General features: G+C 37.3%; 1 protein-coding gene across 4 annotated transcripts in view; it reads left to right on the forward strand.

The window, feature by feature from the left end:
* CCSER1 (coiled-coil serine rich protein 1) overlaps positions 1 to 23,300 on the forward strand; it is a 610,518-nt gene that overhangs the window by 100,473 nt on the left and 486,745 nt on the right. For all 4 annotated transcript variants that reach the window (XM_058839027.1, XM_058839031.1, XM_058839029.1 and 1 more), the window contains exon 4: positions 19,251 to 19,344. In XM_058839027.1, coding sequence (XP_058695010.1) covers positions 19,251 to 19,344 — 94 coding nt within the window. The remainder of the gene's footprint in view (positions 1 to 19,250; positions 19,345 to 23,300) is intronic.

Here is a 23,300-nt window from a genome sequence, read left to right on the forward strand (position 1 = left end):
TCATAGGTGGCAGCCCAGAAATACCCAGCAGGAGGCATATAATTGGCCACCTTTCCATGGCTTTTTCCTTATGCATCTGGAACTTGTCTTTACCTTCCCCTTAATACCTCCATTTTAACTTAAGTGTACTCTAGCACATCTGGTTATTGGTGCCTTTGTTTCTTGATGAGGTTCCTCTTGATATTAATTTGATTTGCATTAAGGAAGGACAAGGGAAGTGTATTAGGAAATGGTTTCTGATGGTAAGGGTGGTAAAAACCAGATAGTCTGAATAATAAATGTATTGTGGAATCTACATCACTGTGAATCTCTCTAAGAACATTTTAGATGAGCAGTGGATAGAAAGCACTATTAGATCACCATTAACTGAAGGTATTTTTTGTGTTTGGTCTGTTAACTGGATCCGTATCTTGTATCTGAGAGAGGTTCTGGAGGGCATATCTGTGTGTGACATTAATTGTTCTGAACTGGCTCGTGTGTGCATATGTATGTGTAAGTACAGGAATTTGTCATGAGTTCAAATGTCCAGAAACTCACAGGATGTGTTTCTTTGCATCACAATCACTCTGAAAAACTACATTACAAATGTCTTAAAGGTTTTTTTTTTACTTTGGCAACCAGGATATTTCTATGAACATTTCTACAGTGACATGTTGCAAAATTCCTTTGGTTACACATTCCAAGGAATGCTGGCATATCAGCAAGCTGCTGGAAGGATAACTGCCCATTTTGTCTACCAAACTGATGTAATTCCACTCTCTTTTCCAGGGGCAGCATTTTCTGTTCTGAGTCTTGAGATGTTTGAAGCATTTCAAGGATCAGTCATCTTAAATTCCACTAATTTCTTCTGTCTTTAGTGCTTCCTGTTGGCTACTGCAGATCCTTGAGACAAACAGCAACAGCAAATACTTGGTAGAGTGACTTAGATGGAATTAAAGCAATCTGAAACCGAGACTGTGTATGAAAATATTCTTATATAGTTATATTAATGAGGGGAAAAGGGATAACTTGTCCTGTGTTCGAAAGTAGAATTGGCATTATTTTTCTTCCCCAAAAACAATGGGCAAACTTTTCAGGGAATGGAGTATTGTTTTAAACCCTCCCACCCGACCCTACACAAAAAATTGCTGTGGTAGGTCATTCTCTTTATGTCACAGAATTGTCTGAAATTCCTGCAGCAATTAATTTATCCTGTAACTTACATTTTATGTAGTTAAAATGATATCTTAGTATTCACTGAATATATTAACTGTAGTTCAGAAGAAAAATATTCAGTATTTTAAGATAGAAGATAGCTCTGCTAAGGGTGTCCCGTCATTTTCCCCATTTACCACTTCATTTTCTATTCCCTTTCTCTTTCTACCCTTGATTAAATACTGTGCTATGGTGCTCATGAGAATAATTGGGATGAGCAGAAGCATTACTAACAGGAAAAAATTGCAGCCTCCAGCAAGTACTTTTTCTTATTAGTCAATGTGCCACCTTATAAGAATGTGATTAATTTCAGATGAGAACTGCACTTTAATGATGTGCTGATGTAATACTGTATGTAGGTCATTTGTTCTTCCAGCCCCCAAAAATCTGCTGGGCATTGAGGTAGTCCCTGTCTTATGTTTATATCTGTGATGACCACTGATGAAAGAATAATTTTTTATACTTATTCTGTGTCTTCACTGGAGGATTTATCTTGGTCTGAAGCCTAACACTACAGAATTAGTACTAATACAGTAGTTGGAGGTTTTACTTTATTGAAATAAAGAATTGCTGGTAGGCCCATTTTGATAGAACTGTACTCATGTGGAGAATTGGCTGCAGCACAGGAATGGTGACTGCATTTCTTTTTTAATTGTGTGATGTCAGTAAGACATTTGAGAAATGCAGTTTTTGCCTAGCTGTTAATTGTAGTCCATGTGCTGAATTATCTTGGATCCTGAGATGAGAAATGAAGGAAGAGCAAAGCATTGATGCTTGCTAAGCTTGGCTTTGGTCAGGAGTGTTGATGATTTGGTACTAGGTTTGGATGGTAATAAAACCAGCTGAATCAAAACTGTAACTTTTGTGAATTATTCCATATGGTCAAATTATACTTGTGAAAATTATAAGGCAGCTATATCTCTCTGCAACAACCTTGGACACTGCTAAAAAGGTCAAAATTTCTGATTCCTAATAATACGGAATTGGTTTGTGTTCATGCAAGATTTGTCTAGTATTTCCATGATTTCTCCTGTAATTTTATCAGACTGTCAGGGACCTGGGGAAAGAAGGGCTGAAGGTCCAGCTAAAGTGAAATGTAGGTAGGAGGTTTCAAGATTTTGTTTGTTTTAAAAGAAATTATATTTCACTGAATTTACATACTTTAAGCTTCTGGGACTTTATTAGAAGCATTAATTAGTGCTTCTTTCACAAAAAAAATCTCTTTTGCTAAGCTTTTAAAATTTTTTTTAATTTAAATTCCAAAGAATGAGAAGAGCATTTTGGCTTGCACGGCTGGCAAAACTATTAAACAGCACTCCCATTCCATGTCAACCCATGTGAAGCCAAGGAACAGACTAAAACAGTAAGTAAAGGGCCCAGGTGAAACATCTAGGAGAGGCAGTGATGCTAAGATGCTCAGTTACAGGCTTGCTTCAGAATAAGCACTTTGAAATAATCTCACTCATGCCCAGCTGTTAGTCACGCATTTCTGCTCACTTGCTCCTTAAAAGGTAGAAGTGTTTTTCACTGCAGACTGCACTGTTGGGGAAATAATTTCATTCATAAGTGAACAAATTCAGAAGTGCCGTTTCTTGGTCTTGTTCCTGGCTGCTTTTATTCAATGCTTAGCTTTGCATTTCAAGCTGGTAGAATGTAACCCTTTTTTCTGAGAACAGCTTATGTCTAAAGGAGTATGAGATAAGGAATAGTTCAAAATGTTCTTAGGGTGGTGTTTGATTAATTTGCAAGTCTGTGGGATAGAAGGACAGTCCGAGGGACAAAGCATATAAACTCATGGCTGCTTTGTTGTTTTTGCCAACCAGCTGATTCCATGAGGTATCACCTTTGGATAAAGGTGATATGCTTTGAACTTACTGTGCTGCTATGCTGTGAACTTATTGTGGTGTGAGCTCTGAGTACACATGTGGACAGACCTCATGTTACTTAGATTTCGCATGGAGTTTTGCTGCTCATTAGAGTTTACTGTTCAGAGACTCAAATTAAGCATCAAAATTAATTACAAAAACCTATCTTTAATTGCTAACTTTTATTATTAAAATTTGGCAGTAGTAATGACTGCCTTATCTGTCAGAACAAAACATAATCCTCTGATATTGTATCAGCAGATGCAAATGACTTAGAAATTTTTCTTCAGCAGTACTATAATAAGAAACTGTGGTGTCATACAGTAATTTCATAACTCAAAAATTTGGAGTCTGATTCAGAAGGGGAGACTGTTTTTACACAACCATAGAAAAATATTCAGTGCATGAAATAGCCACAGAATGGAGAAGATGCTTTGGTTGCAGATTTGAATGCTGTGTGAATTAACCTCTCCTTCTGTACCATGTCCTCGGGGAAATAGTTATCATTTGTATTTATAATTGCTGTTGGTTGACCCCCAGCCATGAGCTGGGAACCAAGAACATTCACCAGCTGCCTGACTAGAAGTCAAGCTTTTACAGGATTTACACATAAGTAGAAAAGGAATGGCTTCTCTTAAATGTAAACACAATATGTGACTGATCAGTAAAAGAGAAGTGTAACATAAGGAGTCTGGTGAGTGAAAGAATAGGATGAAATTTGATGTGCCAAAGATTGCAAATTCTTGGAGATCATTGAAAGTACTATGTTATTTCATAAGAAATCTCATTTAATTTGCCCTAATAAATTCCAGAAAAGTCTCAGGGTTTCTACAAATGGGAACCTCTTCTGTTACATGTATTTAATGTGAGAGTTGTCTGAGAAAAAAACTCTAGTTTTATCACCTTATCACTCCTGGAATATGATCATGTCAGAAACAGCAATATAACGTCAAGCAGTAACCATTGATGAAGGAATAGCGTTTTGTACTAATACTGTCATTCAGGCTGGAAGGGACCTTATGAGGTCTCTAGTCTGACCCCCTGCTCACAGCAGGGCCACATATGAGAGCAGATCAAGTTGTTCCAGGCTTGGTCCAGCTGGGTCTTGGAAGTCTTCAAAGCTGAGACCACACAGCCTCAAGGAAGTGTTTCAGTACCTGTCTGCTTTCCTGTGGAATGTGTTTCTCCATATGTCAGGTCTAAACTTCATTTCAGTTTATGTCTCTCTTGTCCTCTGGGCCATGCAGTACTGTGAAAAGCCTATTTCTGTCTTCTCCTTGACCTTCCCAACACTAATGATGGCTGCTTTTAGTTCCATTTGTATCACATTGTGTTAAAGGCTGTATTATCGGCTAAAGCGGCAAAGATTATTAGTTATAGTGTAGAGATTAAATTAATAGCTCTTTTCTGAGTGCACAGACAATCTATGAATAGATTTATCTTGATATGGAATTGCACCACCACCCAGTATTCAAAAAGAAATGTAGTCTTTAGCAGCTTTTCTTCTTGCACGTTGCTGACTTAGAGTACAGTAAGAATGCGTATGTCAGAGGCTGTTATTTTCTCTGACCTGAGTAGAGGCAGTTTCAGATGTACAGAAATAAACCTAAAAAACATAATTTTTTCTTTGTGCTTGGGTTAAAAGCATCAACTAGTTGTGTATATCACATGGAACAGGAAACAGTGTTTACTACCCTGAACAGTTATTTTTATTGACAATGGAACAGAGAAATTAAGAATATCTACATGGTGTAATGTATTACATGATATGTAATGTGATTTATATGGATACAGAAAGCTGGTATGATTATTATATTAGGTTGATTATTATACTAGAGCTTTTTTAAATGTCAGTAAGAAAAAATAACAAGTTGCCACTGAAGAACTTGTACCATGTTTTGTAGTTATTCAAATCACCAGCAGTGGGCCAGAGTCCCATAACAAGATTATACTCAGTTTAAGAACTCCCATGAAGAAATAAGGAGTGTGACAGATGATTGTCTATCACTACTTGAAGTTTGGTTTTTTTTAAGGGGAACTTTCTTTGCAGGATTTAAAAAAAACACCTGTTTGACATAACTTTCCTTCAATTCACTTTTTAGAAACTCTTTTTTTTTTTTTGCAGTGAAATTTTGAAGTATAAAGTTCATATACATCAAGGGAAAAGGCAGTGAGTACTAAATTATCATGGTTTTAGTTTAAAAGGAAAAGCATATGTGTGGCTGGTTGGAATACAAGTGTAACAGAGAATGCACTTGTATCTTCTGCACCCAGAGTTAATTTTACAGGGTGCCAGCAAGTTATCAGGTCTGCCACTGATAACAGCAATTATGTTGTACTTCTTACGTTCTGAGTAGCATTAATATTTAAATGTATAAACCTTTCCATTATACTCTAAATTTACAATCTAGAACTCTGATGCAAAAACTGAAGGCAATTATTCTGTCGTGTCAGTAGCCCATTTGTCTCATTCACAGATCCATGAAGTTGTCTGTTGACTGTTTTGCCTAGAAATTAATTTTTGATTACCTGATTTTCTCAACACAAACTGACTGCCAACTGCAATTCTAAGTCGTTCTTTTGGGAAATGTGTCTGCTTTCTGCAGATACAGTGCATTTTACCCAGGAGCTAATTTTTCCACTCAGCCACTTGGTGGCACTAGGCTTCTTCAGAATGATGTAAAGCTGCTGTAAAACTTGCCGGGCTTCAGAGTAGAAGGCTGCTCGATTTCTTGTGTAGTCTGATAGCTAAGCCTTTTGATTAAAACATGGTTTATGTTTTCCTTATTTTATACAAATAGCAGTCAGATAATATTTGGAGAGCATTTAGGAGCAGTGTGCCACTCTGCAGTGTAGAAAACCCTGTTGAGGCTTTGGGAAGAGAGCAAGCAGGGTTCTTTTGATTTCTCGGCAGGTAAGGCCCTCGGCAAGGAAACCTCTTTGAGCTTTTTATTTCTGATGGTGCCACTGTCATAACCAGGGAGCTGTAACCCTGCAGTGCTAAGAAACTGGCAGTGCCTTGTCCTTGGGGTTGGGAAGGGTATGGGATCTTTGAGGAGTAAAGAATCCTGACAAATAGAAGAATACCATGGCAAGTGACATCCTTATGCTGGAGCTCGGCAAGGTCACTTCAACTTCAGAGTTCCGTGGTGTTGCCTAAGGGGAAGAGATGCTTAAAGGCATTGGGCAGCTGGCAGGCTAAGGCGTTTTCTTGTGATGTGGAGGAGAGCTTTCAGTGAGGTGATGGACAGGCCAGCTCAGCATGCTTTTACTCTGCCTCTGTAAACATCAACTAGCTGTAAAACAAATTTTGAGCTTTTTGAGTAGCAGAGTGAGAGTATCTAATTGTTCAGAGCTGTTGCTTAGTAGAAATGCAGGTATTGTATGGAGAGGAAAATAAAATCCTACTGAATCGATGCATAAGAGACTTCAGACTTGGTTTCCTTTTCACTATACATTGTCTCAAGACATTTCAGAAAAGGATCATTTAGTAATAGGCACTGTACCCAAATGAAAAAACTAAATTTCATGCAATATGACATAATGGAAAAAAATATACTGTGTGAATTTTCTCTGTTTAACCCTACATAGAGATACCAATTAAAAGACACCTTTGTCATTCTGCATAGGCCCAGGATGCTGCAACTGAAGGAAGCCATTATGGTGCTTGTATCTTACTCTTCCAAATATCTGCTGTAGCTCAGCTTCTGCATTATGCCTTTGAGACTGTCACTTTCCAATTTAGTGAATGTTAGTAAAGAGGTTCAAAATTTCCCAGGGAAAGGTAAAAAAAAAAAGTGCTTAGACAATAGGATGGCATCATCCTTATTCTTTAGGAAAGTAGGCTAATAAGTTGTTGCTTGTAAATTTCCTGTACTCTTTCACTGCAGACCTGGAAATAATAGTACTGCATAGTACTGAACTCCAGAACGGTCTTTACGTGTGCTGGCTTCTTTTTACAATGATTGTGTTTACGACTCCAGTAAGTGGAAAGGAAACAAAACCTAATTTTTGCTTAATATGGTCTATACATACAGAATTAAGGCTGCAGAAGGGATGGGCATTGATATTTGATCAGATTTTTTTGCTCAGCACATTTAGTAGTATCTAGTCTGTGTGTAGCTTCTGCTGCCTATTTCTGGAACCTCTTTACCTCTATGCTTTTATTTTGCACTAAAAGCAGCAGCAGCTAGGAGAAGAAGCTTAGACACAGAAAATCATCTTAAAAATAGGTATGCTGACGAAGAAGCAACATGCCACTTTATTTTGGATGTCTGAAGATGTCTGCTAATCCTTGTAAAAAGTGGTGTTGGACTGAAGCGAGGTTCGAATCTGGTTGAGTAAGTAATTCTAACATGAGTAGTAGTGATATAGTGCAATACTCCAGAGTAAGATACTCAAAAGTATAGTACGAGTAGACTTCCTCAGTCTAGTAAACGTTTGAAAGTAATGGCAGTCTGTCAATTCTAAGACAGAAAATATTTCTGTTTAAAACATCAGCTTATTGTCTAGTAAGTCCTGACTATATAGACATGGAAGACTGGTCTCACTCACTTAAGAGACTAAGTTCTTTTCAGTATAAATTTAAAAATTGTTATATGCTGAATAAGGTTTTGTGGCAAGTATTTTCTAAATAAGTTCATTGTGATGGACCTACTGAAGCTTTGTCCATGAGGATTCATGTCATTCATATTATGGGATAAAAACCTGACCAGCACTGAGCAAGTCTGGGGTTTTTTGTGGTGTTGCCTACTCAGAGTGGGAATGAAACAGAAACAGTTTGTTATCTGAACCTGTAAATGCCACTACCTCATTCAAATCAGAAGACTCTGTTTTACTTAGTTCTGAAAGAAAATTGTAGCTTACCTTGTGATCCTCTTAAAATCCAGACTATTGACCAGGAGGCTGCCTTTTTTTAGGCTTCTTAACAATTTGCCCTGAGCTCCTAGCTCTTAACAAATAATAAGAACATTGATTCGATGAAAGAAAAAAAAAAACAAACTGGAGCACATTAGACTATTAAATTAAAAATTTATTCCAATTAGTACTGGGGGGACTGCTTTCTACCATACTAAATTAGGCAGCTGGGAATGAATGGCAAGTAAAAATCATTATAATGACAGTCTTTTTTGGTTGAGATTTGAGAAAGTTTCTGCCAGTGTCACTATGACCTCAAAGAATTTAAATTGCTCTCTAGACTGAAGATGCATAAATGTTGATTAGTGAAAAATGTCTTTGGAGTACTTCCTAGCAGAGCTGAGCCTTTCTAGACTGTCTGAGGTCTAACTTGTCAGTGTAATAAGCCACCCATCTCCATTTGTTCAAACACCATGCTTGTCACATGCTCAGGATGAACAATTCTGTGATTTCATGTATGATATTTAATAGCAAACCAGAGACCTTTAAATATAGAGTTGCTGATTCAGTGACTACATTTTTTCACTCACTGCCCTTCTAAGCCAAAAATGTGCTATTTCTTTGCTATTCTATATTGTATGCACATTATTTCTGTTACATTTATTGGAAGAATGGGAATTGTCAAAGAATAATAATCTGTCAAAAGCAGATATCATTTAAAAAAACAGACAGCTAATGGAAAGAAATGGAAACAGAATTGGGGGTAAAAGACCTGTAAGCAGAGTGAAGAACGAGTTTTTTGCTTTGCTTTGTGATAAATCATATACCTAATGTTTTAGAATGTTGTGCTCTTCTGATCCAGATGCTGATCCAATCTCTACAATATTTGTATGACATTTGTGCTCCATATGCATATATATATAACACATATGTTTCATGTGACATTAAATTTGAATTATTGGAATACATCAGCAACTACATTTTCTCAGTCTGATAAGCCTGACATCAGTCTGATTTTAAATCTGCTGTGTTGACTCAAATTACTGAAGGATTGAATGTCCTGCAAACATGTAACAGTGTGGTGAGGCAATTAGCATTGCTGAGGGTTATGTTGTACTTAAAATGAACTAAGGTCATTGCCTTATGAAGAGGATCTTCTTCAGCCTCGTCTTTAGGCTCTGAAGCAGTGATAAAACTAGCGCTGTTTTATCACTGGACAGGCAGGGGTGCCCAAAAGCTTTAAGCTAGCCTAATTAGCTTCCCTGGCTCAAGATATGTTATACCTCTGCAAGAGTGTTGTGTTCTCAGGCCTTTCCCCTTTGCTCTGTCAAGGAGATCACCCTCTTAATTGCACAATGACTTCATCAACACACATATTTTTGGGGAGGCGAATGCTGCGACACAGCCAGATTCTGTTTGTTGTCCCTTGTTGTGGTTGGCAAGGTGAGTGGCAGCTTTGGTAAAGTTTTGGTCATCTCTGAATTCAGACATAACAGCCAGGTGAACTCTGATACCCACATACAGTGTTCTGTTCTTAAGCTGGGATGCCTGGCATGCCAGATTTTTCTGTGCAGGTGAAGTACCTGTGTAAATCATGGGAACAAATTGGACACTGTTTCATGGATATTGATGCTGTTCTTCCATTCTGTGGTCTAGAGCCAAATATTTGTTAGAAGATGATGCAGATGTGGATGCTGAAAGAGATTGGTGTCTTAAGCATGAAATAGTTTTGAAAGTACAGGGGAGAAATAACAAAGCCAGTCAAATGGCTGCAATGTAGGATTTCTAGCAAGTGGTTATGGTTTCTGTCTTTGTGATTTTGATAACTCTCCAAGATGGGATGTTGGATTTTGTATTGCTGGTGTTAGTCAAAGCTTGTACAAGTTTGCCTTTCTTCAAGTTCCCAATTCACTGCCCACTCAACTGTGATAATAATTTAAAAAAAACCCCAAAAACTACAACAATTTTCTTCTGGACCAATAATTGACATTACACTTTTTCTTCCAATAAAAAAGAAATCTAAACAAAAATTAAACCGAAGAAAGTGGAGACAAGTTTGCAGTAGTGGTAAAGTGCCATTTGAGCAGAAGAATTTCTCAAAGAACGCTCTAAATCCCTGTTTACCAGAGCAGCCGTAGGCCAAAGTTGCCATGGAAACAGAAAGAATTCAAATAATATTAGCCATAGCGTATTGATTATATATTGCATTAATGACACTATACCAAAGGCTCACTTGTGGATCCGTTTACAAGCCTCGCTTTTCAGTGATTATCTACCAATATTGGAGGCTAGAATTTAAAATTAGAAATGGAAGGTTCAGCCTTAATTGGCTTATAATAGTATTGGGAAGGAAAAAAATATTTATTTAATCATATGTCTAAACAAGTTTTGGGTTTTTGATATGCAGAAAGTTCTTAGTCTTTTCTTAAAAATAAAATTATGCTCAAGCCATAAAAGAGATTATCCTCATTTGGCATCCAAAAGTGCTGACTCCAACAGCATTCCTGATATAACTAGAACTGGAACATCCTTTTATTTGCAAGAAAAATCAATCAGTTCTTCCGCTTGGTATGTACCTGGTTGGGGAAAGGAGTTTGAATTCAACTGTGTCTGCCAGATTACTGTGGCTGGTGCTGGATTGCAACAATAGGTGAATTGTTCTGATGTAGTTTGTCAGAACAATGATATTGTTTAGATAAGAGTTTCACACAGGAGTGGTAGGGGTTTGTCATGACTGTAAATACTGAGGTTCTCCCTCTTGTATCCCCGGTAATAAATTTTTCTTGTTATGGCACTCAGGTTCTCACTAGTTCTACAGTTATTATTTTTTCTTCCCTTTTCTGTACTACTGGTTGAGAAAAGGCAAAAACAGAATTCAAGATTCCTTAGAAGTCATAAAGCAAATTTGGATCCTTTAAATGTTGGCTAGAAGCACTGACTTGGGTGTTTTCAGGACATGGACGAAGAAGTTTCAGTTGACAGAAGGTTTAGATCTTAGTTATGTTTGTGATTTGAGTGGTTTTGGAAAAAAACAACTGAGCAATCCATGTGTTGAATAACCTGTTGGACACTGTTTAGATGAACTCACATCTCTAAGATATATACAAATGAGCTTCACAGACTGGTCTAAATTATATCCTATATAAATGCAGGAGAGAGATGCTCAAGGAGCTTTTTCTGTGTTTGGCAGAAAAATCTGGCAAGAGAATAGAAAAAATTTCCCAAAGCTGTGTGCTGATAATGACTGCGCTAGAATGCTTGCATAACGCTTTGCCTATTACAAAAGCTGTAAAAACATTAACTAATCCACAAAGCAGATTACATGTTGCAGATGTATCCCTCTTCTGGGAGGAAAGCATATGTGTGTCTGAGTAAGGAGAAAAAAAAAAAAAATCTGTTTAAGGAGGCTTTATTTGGTCCCTTTAAGCTTTATTACATTTCTTTAACTGTATTTTCATACTTTCTTAAGAGTGGTTTTTTGTTTTTTTTTTTCCCTAGGATTCTGTTAATGAAATTGCAGATTGATGTATGAAAAATGTATGTACCTTTTTGAACACACAAAATCCCATTTTCTTGATTCTGTTTACAACCAAAATGAATCTCAACACTCTAAAATTATTTGTAACAGTGGCAACCATTCAGCAGAGCACCTCTCTGTCTGAGAGTTTTTCCTTTTTTTCACAGATACAGTCCTTAGGCTTTCTGCTGCACAGAAGCTTTGGCACATTTTCAGGGTGGGTTTTAATTTAAAATTCTTGACAAATAGTGAATTCAGGATTAGGTGACTGCTGTCTTTTATCAGGTCTGTCAAGAGCTGATCCTCATCTAGGGTTGACTTGACCATGGATTTAGAATGCTTAAAATATAGATAGATGCTTATAAGTAATTAATAATAACAAATAAATATGGATGCTTAAAAATTGTTTAAATTTGTTTAAAATTGTTTAAAACTAAAACTTAAATGCTGAAGCCACCTGTTGCCTCCCAGCTCTCTCCAGAGCTGTTTCTCTGTGCCTGTGTTGCAAGTGGCTGTGTGCACGTACACACGTGTATGAATTAAAGACAGCTGCTGAACTAAAAACAGGACTGTTTAGGAGATAAGGAGCAAGGCTAGTCTTGCTGGGCTGGTCCTTGCCATTGCCCTCACTGGGTCTGTGGAGGCCAGGCTCTGTTCTCTCAAGTACTGGAAGCTGGATCCGAAGTGTGCTACTTCCTTCCTCATCTTTGCACACCCATCCTTGATGGCTTTGTTCTTACCAGCCTCCACCCCAAAAAGGAAAGGGAGGGGACTTTATCCACCTCTCCTATAGGTTATCTAATTTTTGGAATGCGGACTAGTTCTGATTCCATCACTTGTCTCTCTCTTGCTTGTCACACCTCCTTTGTTATCATATTTCTGAGGTTTTTTGTGTGTTTTCCTACACATGGTTGGTGCAAATATAGCACTATTCTCTGTTTGAGTCTTTGGAACAGCCTGTTATTCATATTCCTGTGCTTAGCAGGAATACTTTTGTCTTGTTACCAGTTATACTATTGGTGGCTTTCCTGTGCTACCAAAACACTGGCTATTGTCCCTCTATTTTTGAGTGACTCTGTGGCAGGACAGGAGCCATGGGCAGGTCCTGTTCCTGCCCCCAGCAGGGCTTGGGCTTGTCTGTATTCCCCTTGTGTGGCTCCAGGGAGCTGGCTGGATCTGTGGCACAATGAGCCCTGCGTGGGTGAGTGCCAGCTTGAGTCCTGTTGGGAGAATCCATTAGTTATAATCACTCAGGCAAGAGGGGCATCATTGCAGACATCGATTTAATGCACAGAGAGAATCGAAAGGGCAGAAGCAGCAATCACATGGAAAGTACTGCTCTTCCCTTACGTGGCTGAAAGAGTGCATGCAGAAAATATTTTGAAGAATAGTATGATGGGTCTGAGCTCTGTAGTTAGACTGTTCCCTCCACTGCTAATTTTCTGGTTTTGGTTCTTAAGGGCACATTAATTGATTATATAACTGGATTTTCACATTCTAGCTACAGAAGATATTCTTACCAACCATGGCAACATTTACTTTTCCTTTTCAAAAATCTTCCATTTATTCGTGTAGGGAATAATACACTTTTTGGGTGGTGGCTTTCAGGAAAAAAAAAGTTTTAAGCTGCTGTTGGTATACGAAAGTAATCCATAAGCTTTACATTTGATGCAAAGATTTTGAGGCTGTTGGCAGAGATTCTATGTTTTTAAAGTTTTTCTGTTTGCTGGATTTCATGTACTTTCATTTTCCCTTTGAAGTGTGTGGGAGAGAGCAGAAGGGGAAATACTTCATTATGTCCATGAATTATTCAGGTACAGTTCTAGCAGCTAACATTACTTTAAATAGCTCAAGGTCTTTCTTTTTCCTTGAGTATGTCTCAGTTTTCATTCTTATGCTGATTGTATGCCATGTTCCTTTGTTGAATACAATTTTGATGAAGTACTACTATCCTTTGGCAATCTTTAGAAATCATTTCAGTCTTGAAATAAGTATTTAATTCTGTTCTTCTCCAGCATCAGATATTCAGTGACCCTCAGTTGATACAGGTGAATTTTCATACATGTGACTTTACAAAAAATAAATTATTCTCCCTAGAGTGTGTTTTCTATATACTCTTGCAAAGGCATTGATCTCAAATGGCCTCCTACATATATTTCTACAGTGAAGGAAAAAAGGAATCTATAATATTAAATATTAACATACTGTTATACTCTGAGAGGAATTTTACAAACCACATTTAGTACATCATTTCAATGGGGAGGCACAAACATTAAATCCTTACATTTTGGAAATGTTCTTCCCTCTCCTACTAATAATATATGAAAATCTGTATTTAGAAAATAGTTAAGAGCAGTAACACAGAGAAGGACAATTAGAAAGATGTCTAGAGGCCAGTATGAGAGGAAAGGAAAGCAAAATTGAACTCACTTGAGTTCAATTTAGAACTACTTCTTGTAGTTCTAAAAATATCTTTGAAAATCCAGTGATCACTGTATAAGCATGCAAATGAGACCCTTGCTCTTATTTCTGGGGAAAAAATTATTCCCCTGATGTTTAGGGCTTACCTGACACAGTCTAAAGAGGCAGTGGGGCAGAATTACAGACAGGAAAAATATCTGTGTGTGTGAGTGTGTGTACAAGATGCAGGTTTCCAAGAGGGATGCCCATGACCAAATCTCATCTGCTCAGTTTAAGTTGCAGCAGCAGTGAGAATTTTGCAAGGCAAGCATCAGAGTAACTGCAGTGACAAAAGTGTGTCAAACAGTGCAAAGCTTGACCAAAAGATCCATTAAAGATTGAAACGTAGTTGATATGTTCATGTTCGTGACAGTAAGGTTATAGCAATGTATTTATAACAAGAATTAACTTGTGTATATTTTCTTCAGTCATGGATGTGTTTCAGGGAAATATTTTTGAACTGAGTAATTGCAAACATTCCAATGCTTAAGTCTCGTAGTTTAAGTTTCCTGGGTCTCAGGTTTGCAAAGCCCTTGAACAATCTCTGAGCAAGATTTTGTTGCAGTAACACAATACAGCAATGAAATGGAAATCTCAATCTGTGTGAAAAAACCTGGAAATCAACCTGTGTGTGGTAACCAAAAACACTAGGCAGAAAAAAAAAATTGCACCCCCTTGCTCAGCAAAGCAAGATTTATCAGGGCTGAATCTCTCTCAAGATTACCACTATAGCACTTGAAAAATATACCAAAGTTGTTTGAATATCGTATTGACCAGGGACTGCATGCTAATTAGAATAAAAATTACAAAATAACAGATAAAACATTACAAAAATGCTGGTTATGACAGGGAATCTGTGTCTGCAGCCTTTGGGATCTGGCTGTTACTTGGTTTAGAAGAGCAAGAAGTATAGAATAAAGTTGTGTGAAAACATGAAGAAATTAATCTTTTGATTGGTGCCACTGATTACTGGCTGGTTCAAATGGGGAGATTTGTTACCTAAACCAAATTATTAAACTTGGTTTTATCTATTAGTTGTAAATACTCAATTCTGCATGGGTTTAGCCTGCTTGGCATATATATATTACGCAATTAATAGAGTTTTGCTTGGTCCATGTGGAATTGAATATCATTGCTTAACAAAATAATATACATTAGTGTATTTGCATATTCATATGTGTGTTTTATTGCCATTTTTGAAGAGCAGAGTAGTCAATTTTTAGAGGACTATGCTGTAATTGCATAAACAGTAATTTGACTAGGTATTTATATGTATAAGCTAGTTACCTGGAATAATTAGAAAAAAAACCCTATAGTAAAGAAGTCTTCATAAAGAGAAGTTATTTACTTTTTATTACTTAATACTCAATGGTAAGTTTGAGACCTGTTATCTTAGACATTTTATATTTACTGCTGAAGCTGTTATTTATTTCAGCTTTCAAACTCATTTTTAGTGCTGTCCTCTGAACTGAACAGCAATAAAAATAATTAAATACTTTGTTATTCTGGAAAGGGACAAAAATTATGTATTATGCACTAGATTTCTTTTGAATTTCTGTTCTTAGGAAGGGAAACTGGGAAGAGAGAAAGGAGATAGGGAGGGAGCTAAGGTGTAGGAAGGAAATCCCCTTCAACAAGCCTGACTAAACTTCCTGGCTGGGGGAACTGTGTGCCTGGTACATCTTTATTACTAAAAGCTTTCAGCTGTTTCTGAACTTTTCCCATGTAAATCACTGGGTACCTTTTGATACTAAAACTATTTATAGGTCATTTTTCTTAAGAATGTTAAGGAAGTTGTGACTAGGCCCAGACTAAGTTGGGTGCCATTGAATTCAGTGAGTCTGGTATAAGATACCCAGTTGGATGAAAATAGCAGTTTGTACTTCTTGTGGTTGCTGAAAGAATTTTATATAGGAAATTTGTTAATAAGAATTTACTGATGCCTTGAAATAGTCTTAGATTAGCAAGCTGTTCTGCTTATAGACATTATTGGTTATCAAACACATCCTGAGAAATTGTATGAATTGCTGTTGTTCATTCTGTGTTTGTAATGTTTAAATTATTATTGCTGAATCATTGTGTGAATAGAAACTTCTTAAAATAACTGTGGTAGTCTGCCAAGTCAGAGGTGGAAAGTATGGCTGGAAAACGAATTTATTAGTTCTTAAACTATTTGCAGGCTGTGTTGACCTGGAAAATCTGAGATGTGTGGGTAAATGATTGATTGGGTTAACATGTTCTTGTCAGGGCTTACGATCAACTTGCAGATTGATTAGAAGAAAAAAACCACCATCATATTAATTTTGAGTCTGTTCTAAAGTCAAAATGGTAGTAGAAGTCAAGCAGACCCTGGAAGTAGGAAGTTTGTCTTAAGGCTTCTGTAGGGCTATGACAGGCTCAATAAAGAGGTTTTTGCTGCAAAGTTGTGCCTTAACTAAATGGTTTGCCTCCTAAAATAAGTAAAAGCTATGCTGCCCTAAATAGACAACCAATGGTTCCTTAAGACCTTGATGGAAGATTTAATTTCTTTTTTGTTTATGTAGAAAAGCCTCGAAATTATTCACTTGGAATGCTCTTTAGGGCTCGATCTCTCTCTTATTTTATTTTTTTAATATTTAATTGTGTTATTCTTCAAAGACTGCTGTGGCAGTGGTGAGGGGAAGAATGGGCAAAGGGTCAAGAGATATTAAACTTTAAAGGAAATTAAATTTTTCGCTAATTGTCATAGCAACAGAGGAGTAATGAATCCTGGTGAGGAGGCAGAGGGGTGGAGGATGTTGGTGTGTACTCGCAGCAGTATCTCTGAGCTGTGCTGTGACATTAGGCAGGTCAGTCGGGGAGCTTGGCTCTCTTATTTTCTAATTATATGTTTTCAGAAAATATTGCTTACTTGGAATAGCCCTGGGAATCTAACTGATGCTCTCTGCTTGGGTGGGCTTTTATGCATTCATGAGTTCATTTGTGTTTTGTGTCCATGGAAGAACACTGCCCACAGGTGAGCTGGCAGAGCAGAGAATCAGCTGGACACTGCCATCATTAACATCCTTGGAGGTGGAGCAATCCTATCAAACCCTGGTTCTTGCCATGATGGACAGTAGCTGCTCTGATTTGTTTGGTCCCAGTCCTATGATTTGTCCCTTTATAAAGTCAATTCTTGGGAGCAGAGGGAGACTGTTTCCCTGGAGGAGGTACTTAGGAAAGAATAAACACAGAGTGGCTTTTCTTTGTCATTTTAGGTTGCCTGCTGTTGTTGGTGCAGTTGAAGAGGCTGTAGGAAAGGGAAGGCAAGGGGATCACAGGTGTTTTGGGAGAGCAGCTGGTAGAGCCCTGAGCTCAGGTGGACAAGAAGAGATGTTGCTGCGTGGAGCAGGATGTACATCAGCCTTGCAGCACAGAGAGGATAGACAGACCATGGTTTGCCTCCACTTGGAGAGTTACTCAGGTAGTGAACATCTTCCCAAAAAGCAGTAATAAGCAGGAGAAGAGTTGAATACAGACTTTTTCTTTTGGTCCCTCTTACACAGTTCTTCAGCTCTTCAGTTCAGAAAGTTCTGTTTGTGTTTGTTAATTCCAAATCAAATGGAATTTGTTTCTTGATGAAGACTGTGAGTCACTATGTTTTTGCAGGCAATCTCCCAGGATTTCAGACCACACATAAATTTCTGCACAAGATGTAGGAGATGGTCAGCATGAATTCATTGCTCCTTGCTAATTTAGCTTATCAAAGGATGCTCAGCATTGATATCAATGTGATTCAGTTGGTCAGCTCTAGAATAGACAAAAATTTTAGGGTAAAGAACAAACCTGTGTACTCCAACATTTTTACCTTTTGCCTCTACTGGCATGAAAAACTCCCAGCTATTGCTCAAAAATTGCAGGGATTGTTCTGGATATTTTCACCAATTTTTATTTTTTATTTTTTTAATTTTTTTTTTTTTTGTTACATTGTAAAAACAATACATAAACAAAATATGTTTTACATTCTCTGAGTTTACCATTTGATTCAGCTTGCCTGCATAATAGCATCTAAATTTAAAAGGGAGCAAAAAATATCGTAACAGCCTGAGCAAGGGGTTCTGTATGTCATGAAAGGTTTCTTGTGCTGATGGTAAGTCAGGGAAAGAATGCAAGAAAAAGTCCTTGTGTTGCCTAATCCTTTGCTTGTGTGAAAGAGAAGAAAACAGGGTTTGAAGAAATAATTATTCCGAAGGGTTGAATAGGTACAAGTGGTGAGTAGGAATGAGAGGTGACATCTATTGTGGTGGGAAAAAACTTTAAAGAATTAGAAGGAACCTAAAAAAATAAGGTTGGAACTGAAGTCAAGAAGGGCTTTTACTAGTTTAATGTATACTACTGTGGTATTTCACTACTTTCTATAGAGCAGATTGCCATGCAGGGATCTCCCAGACAGTTCAATGCTTTGAGACAATAACCTGGCCTTTTTTACTGTGATTTGTTATGTTGCATTAGTGTTGGGAGCATGTGCAGTGGTGGGTGCCAGCATCCATCCCATGCAGCCTCTTGCCTGTGGAGGGACTGAAGAATTGAGCCCTGCTTGTTGAGCAGCAAACAAAATGCCAGCTGGACAAGGAATTAAATTAGCTTGGATTATGTGTTGGTGACTGTGGAGAAAATCAATGTATTAGTACCAGGTCAAAATAAATGACCACAGAATAAAATACACATGGGAAGAAAATGGAGAATTATTACTATCCCTGTCTGTAAACCTGCCTTATCTGTCTGTGGTTAAGACTTGGCAAACAAAGGTAATGGGGTCATAAGCAGCTACATTTAAGAGTCAGAATTCTCTGTCTATGTAAGCCTTTGCCACAAAAATTCACAAGTTGATAATTCATGCCTGAATTTCGTGTTCATGCTAAATTTGTGTGTCTTTATTCTTTGGATCAATAGAACAGTCAATCTCTCTTCAAAGTATATTGGAAAGAGCAGGCAGCGTTTAGAATTCCAAAATTTAATAAAAAACACTCACTGATACTGTTGTGCTAAAAATAACATTTTTATTCTTCATAAAAAGTTCTGGTTAAGCTTACAAAGGCACAAAACCATCACTGAACAGTGAAAAAAAAAAAAAAAGGTAGGTGGTATTAGTTGTACTTCTAGGGTTTGTTGTTAAATATTTGATACCCTCTAAAAAGACAACAGTGACACACGTTTCAGGTTAGGCAGTTGTTTCATACTGTTTCTCACTGGTCTAAAGTTAGAAGAAAAATTTTCTGCAGCTCCTCCTTAAACATATTTTCCAAATGTGATTAGAAATCATTTTGTGCTGAGCAATTTGTCTAAAAGATCTGTCTAAATGCTTCTAATGCTTCTTTTCCTTTTTTAATCTGTACTAGGATGTTTTGAATAACTTGGGTTCCTGTGAGTTGGATGAAGATGACCTAATGCTTGACTTGGAGTTCCTGGAAGAGCAACATCACCATCGTTCTGGTAAGTCAGATAAATGCTGTCTGTCTTCAGTGATGTATTGTTGTTCTAGAAATATAAAGCAAATATGTTCAGTGCAATTACTTGGAAATAAAAAGAAGTAATTTTCTTGGAAGGAGGAGAGTGGTATGGTATTCCTTTTTTAGAGTTATTTCTGGATGTGTTTGTAATTAATCAGAAAAATGCTATTTACACAGCACTTGGACTTCATATGGTCAGTTATGAAATGGAAGTGATTTTTACAGCTACAGAATTTCAGTACCAAGGGCAGACCCATCTGTTTTTCTAAATACTTAAAATGACTGCTGCCTACCCCAGGCACTTAACAAAAGAGCATTGGTGAAATAATTGTGATCACATTTTGTGTGTGCTAGAATAATATTCTTCAAATAAAGAAGGTTTGGTTTGAAGCAGGAGTGTAACTTGATGGTTTCTGTCATGGTTGGTTAAAGTCTTATTGCACTACTTTGATTAATAGCAGTAAACTATTGCTATGTATTGTGTTTATGGCCATTTTATAATTGGGTTATGTGAGGTAAGTTGTGGAACCTGCAGTGAGGAATGCTGCAGTCTCTCTGGCTGGGATGTGGAACAGCAGGGGTCTGTGAATTGAAGTCCTGCTAACTCAGCAGGGTTTGGAGAGTCTTCAAACCTATATGGGACTTGTGCTTGATCCCAGGTAGAGTTCTGAGTTTGTTCTCTGCTCTGATGCTCTATTCTGACAGTGCTATGCATTTAAGCAGAGTAATTCTCACCTTTTCTTTTATCTGCTGTTCCCTGATCTGTTTCTCCATTTGCCCACGTAGGTGCACATAGTGCACATCCTTGCAAACTCGTGTGGAAGTGGGGTTTTGGAGACATGTTCTGTCTAGTGTGGATCATCTTCAGTTCTGATCCCTTCATAGATGCAAATTTAGCAATGGCTACAGAGAAACTTCTTGAACTGTGCTCCTGTTTGATATTTTCTATGTATGATTATTCTGTGAACATATCTGAATTATCTCTGATAATTCTGTGTAACCATCGTATTGTGCTTTTTAAACCTGTTTGCATATCTACTTTTAGGATAGAACACCTATTTTCTTCGGTAGAGAGTATGGAGGGTTGCAGCAGAAATATGTGCATGATTATAATTTTCTAAATTATTGGAAGCTGGGATGCGGTAAATGAACTGCAGAGAAAAGGCCCTTTCAAACCCGTTCTGAATAGTGCTGTTAACAGTTAACAGAAAGTTAAATGATGGATAAAGAAATGTGGTTTCAAAAAGCTTCAAAAACAAACACTGCATTTTATAAGAAATCATATGAGGTTCAGACTTGTTTATTCCCTGGACTGGTTAGAAATACATTAACTGGCAGAACTGCTTTCCATAAATAAACTCTGATGTGTTGCACTTTGCCTGACCTTTGTTTTCCTTCTTTTTTTTTTTGCAAATTACTGAATTAACACTGAAAAAAATGTTATGTCCAGCATCCTGGAAACTTCTGAAGGGATGCCTCTAGAAAGCAGATGCAAGTGGCCTCTCCCCCAGCTGGTTTGGGAAGATTTCTTTGGAGAAAAGTGGAAAAAAAAGGTGTAGTGTCGTTCTAATTGGGAACGGCGGAAAGAACGACACGGACTCTCAAGGGAGTCAGAACAGGAGAGAATCTCTAGTTTATTGTTACAGTCATGTTATATAGACTAGTTCGTGAAGAGTACAGAAAGGAAACTCTTATTGGTTAGTAAAGTGCTACATTACCATCATTGGTCAGTGGGGTTCACCACCCCCTGACCTTCTCCTGCAAGGAAAACACGGGAATCAGAAAACAGCACCTGCAGGCTGTTTTCTGTCTTTGAGGATTGTTTTGAATCCTCCCATGAATTTCCCAGGCTAGCTTCTCAGGCAGGCTGACAGGCCATGGGCCTACAGCCTGCTCCAAAGCTAGCCTCCATAGTGTAGAACTTAATATCCAGCATAAATAGAACAGATGATTGGGGATACAAGCATCATAAAGTCACCCTAGGACATGTATGTGATTACAAAGATTTTGTAGCAGCTTCTAGAACAGCTAAAGTCATAAAGTCTGAATGACATACTTGATAGAGAAGTAATTAAGATGGAGATGTGAAATGACACATAATCTTCCCACTCTTGGCTCATTATCCAGAGCAAATGAGATGCTACATTGTCCTGTGAAGAATGGTGACCAGTTGTATTCTGAGTAATAATGTAAAGACACATAGTGCAGTATGCACATTGTCTTTAAACACAAATGTGTTTATTTTAGTAATATTTGCTCTTTGGTTTTATTTGTTTGGTGGTAAATCTAGCTGAAAAAAATGTAGGCTTTTCCTAGCTGTCACTGTTTTTTTAAGTCATTCACTTGGAAGAAAGATTTGGAAGGACAGAGTCACAGTATGGAGTTGACTCAATTTCACCAAATAAAGCTGATGTCTTTATATTGCATGAGGATCTGGCACAAAATGGTTAATATGGTTGTAAGTCATCATCTTAGTTTGCATTAAGATATTGAGGTAGTATGCATGACTTTTATTGATTTAGCATTTAAATACCACCGAACTTCATAAAAGCCTTGAACTAGATACTGACATCTAAACACTTTCAACAACAACATTTCTGATTCCTCTGGAAAGTTTAAGTTGTGGCCAGCTTCCAGGATTTAAGACTTTACAACAAAAATTCTTTTCAGTAATTCCAAATCAATCCATTCTTTGTTTTCACTTCTGGGCTTGCTTGTTTTTTAGTTTTTTTTCCAGGAGGCATCTCGGTTCATACCTAAATAGAACTCTTCTAAATTTCTTCAATTAAATTATATTACCAAATATTTTTGATGCAATTTTTTCTTCAGGCACCAGAATACAGAATTGATCAGGTGATCATGTTGAAGACATACAGTTAATTTAATGAAGAACTTTACACTTTCATAAACTCATGAGATTGAAATTGGTCATATTTCTGGGCATACACATATTGCTGCAGAATATATTATTCTAATAGATTTTGAATTAAACTGAAGGACTGTTTAGTTCTCAAGTATATGACTGCTTGAAAAGTAGATGATTTTCTGTAATTTTTTGCCAGTTACAGGTAAAGGCTTCTTTGAAGTGATGGACTTGAGAGTTTACCTATGGCTCGCTTCAGTAAAATTCGGTCAAGACAATTGCAGATGTACAGATTTGTGAGCCTCCTTTAGTTGGAGGTTAGATGTGCTGTCTCTTCTATAGAAGATTCAGCCCTGTGTTATGTCAGCTTTACATATTTAATCCATTTTATTGTAGTATTTGTTTACCTTCCTAACAAGTTCCTCATGTTTCTCTAAAGCTTGCAGGGGATCTGTGTATCTGACATTCACACGTGTGTCATACTGAAGTCAACTGAGAGTTAATGCATGTGTTCTTAGTTTGTTATCAAAATAAAGGCATTCATGAGTATAAAAATACTGCTCAAAATGCTGCTTTTTGAATGGAAACATTAAAATTATGCTCCTCCAGAAGTCAAAGGTATTAGCAGTACTGTGACTATTTGTAGTACAGTAAAAATCCTGTTGATGTCCTATTTGTTGATGCTGATTACAGCATTTGTTTGGTTAAAGCCATCAGTCCTAGAGCCATATTGGCATTCACTTATGCCCCATTTGGCTCTTGATAAACAATTCTGTGGGGGATTACTGTGGGGAGAAATGTTCCAAGAGAACCTCTGTTCAGTATTTTAACAAATAGATTGAATATGAAGAGGTATAATTGGAAAATTATTCAGTTCTTTCTTCAGTTGTTACAGAGGGATAACTAAGGAATAGCTAGAAATAACTATTCTTTAAAAAACTATGAACATTTCTAATGGCAAATTACATGAGTACAAGGGCTAACATCACGTTTCTACCATGAATATCAAAAATTATACCTTTTTGGTGAGGAGGCTGTATACATCAAGCTGTATTATTTAGACATAACAATTCTGA

Source organism: Poecile atricapillus, chromosome 4 (genome assembly GCF_030490865.1).
Source record: "Poecile atricapillus isolate bPoeAtr1 chromosome 4, bPoeAtr1.hap1, whole genome shotgun sequence".
In the NCBI taxonomy this organism is placed as follows: domain Eukaryota; kingdom Metazoa; phylum Chordata; class Aves; order Passeriformes; family Paridae; genus Poecile; species Poecile atricapillus.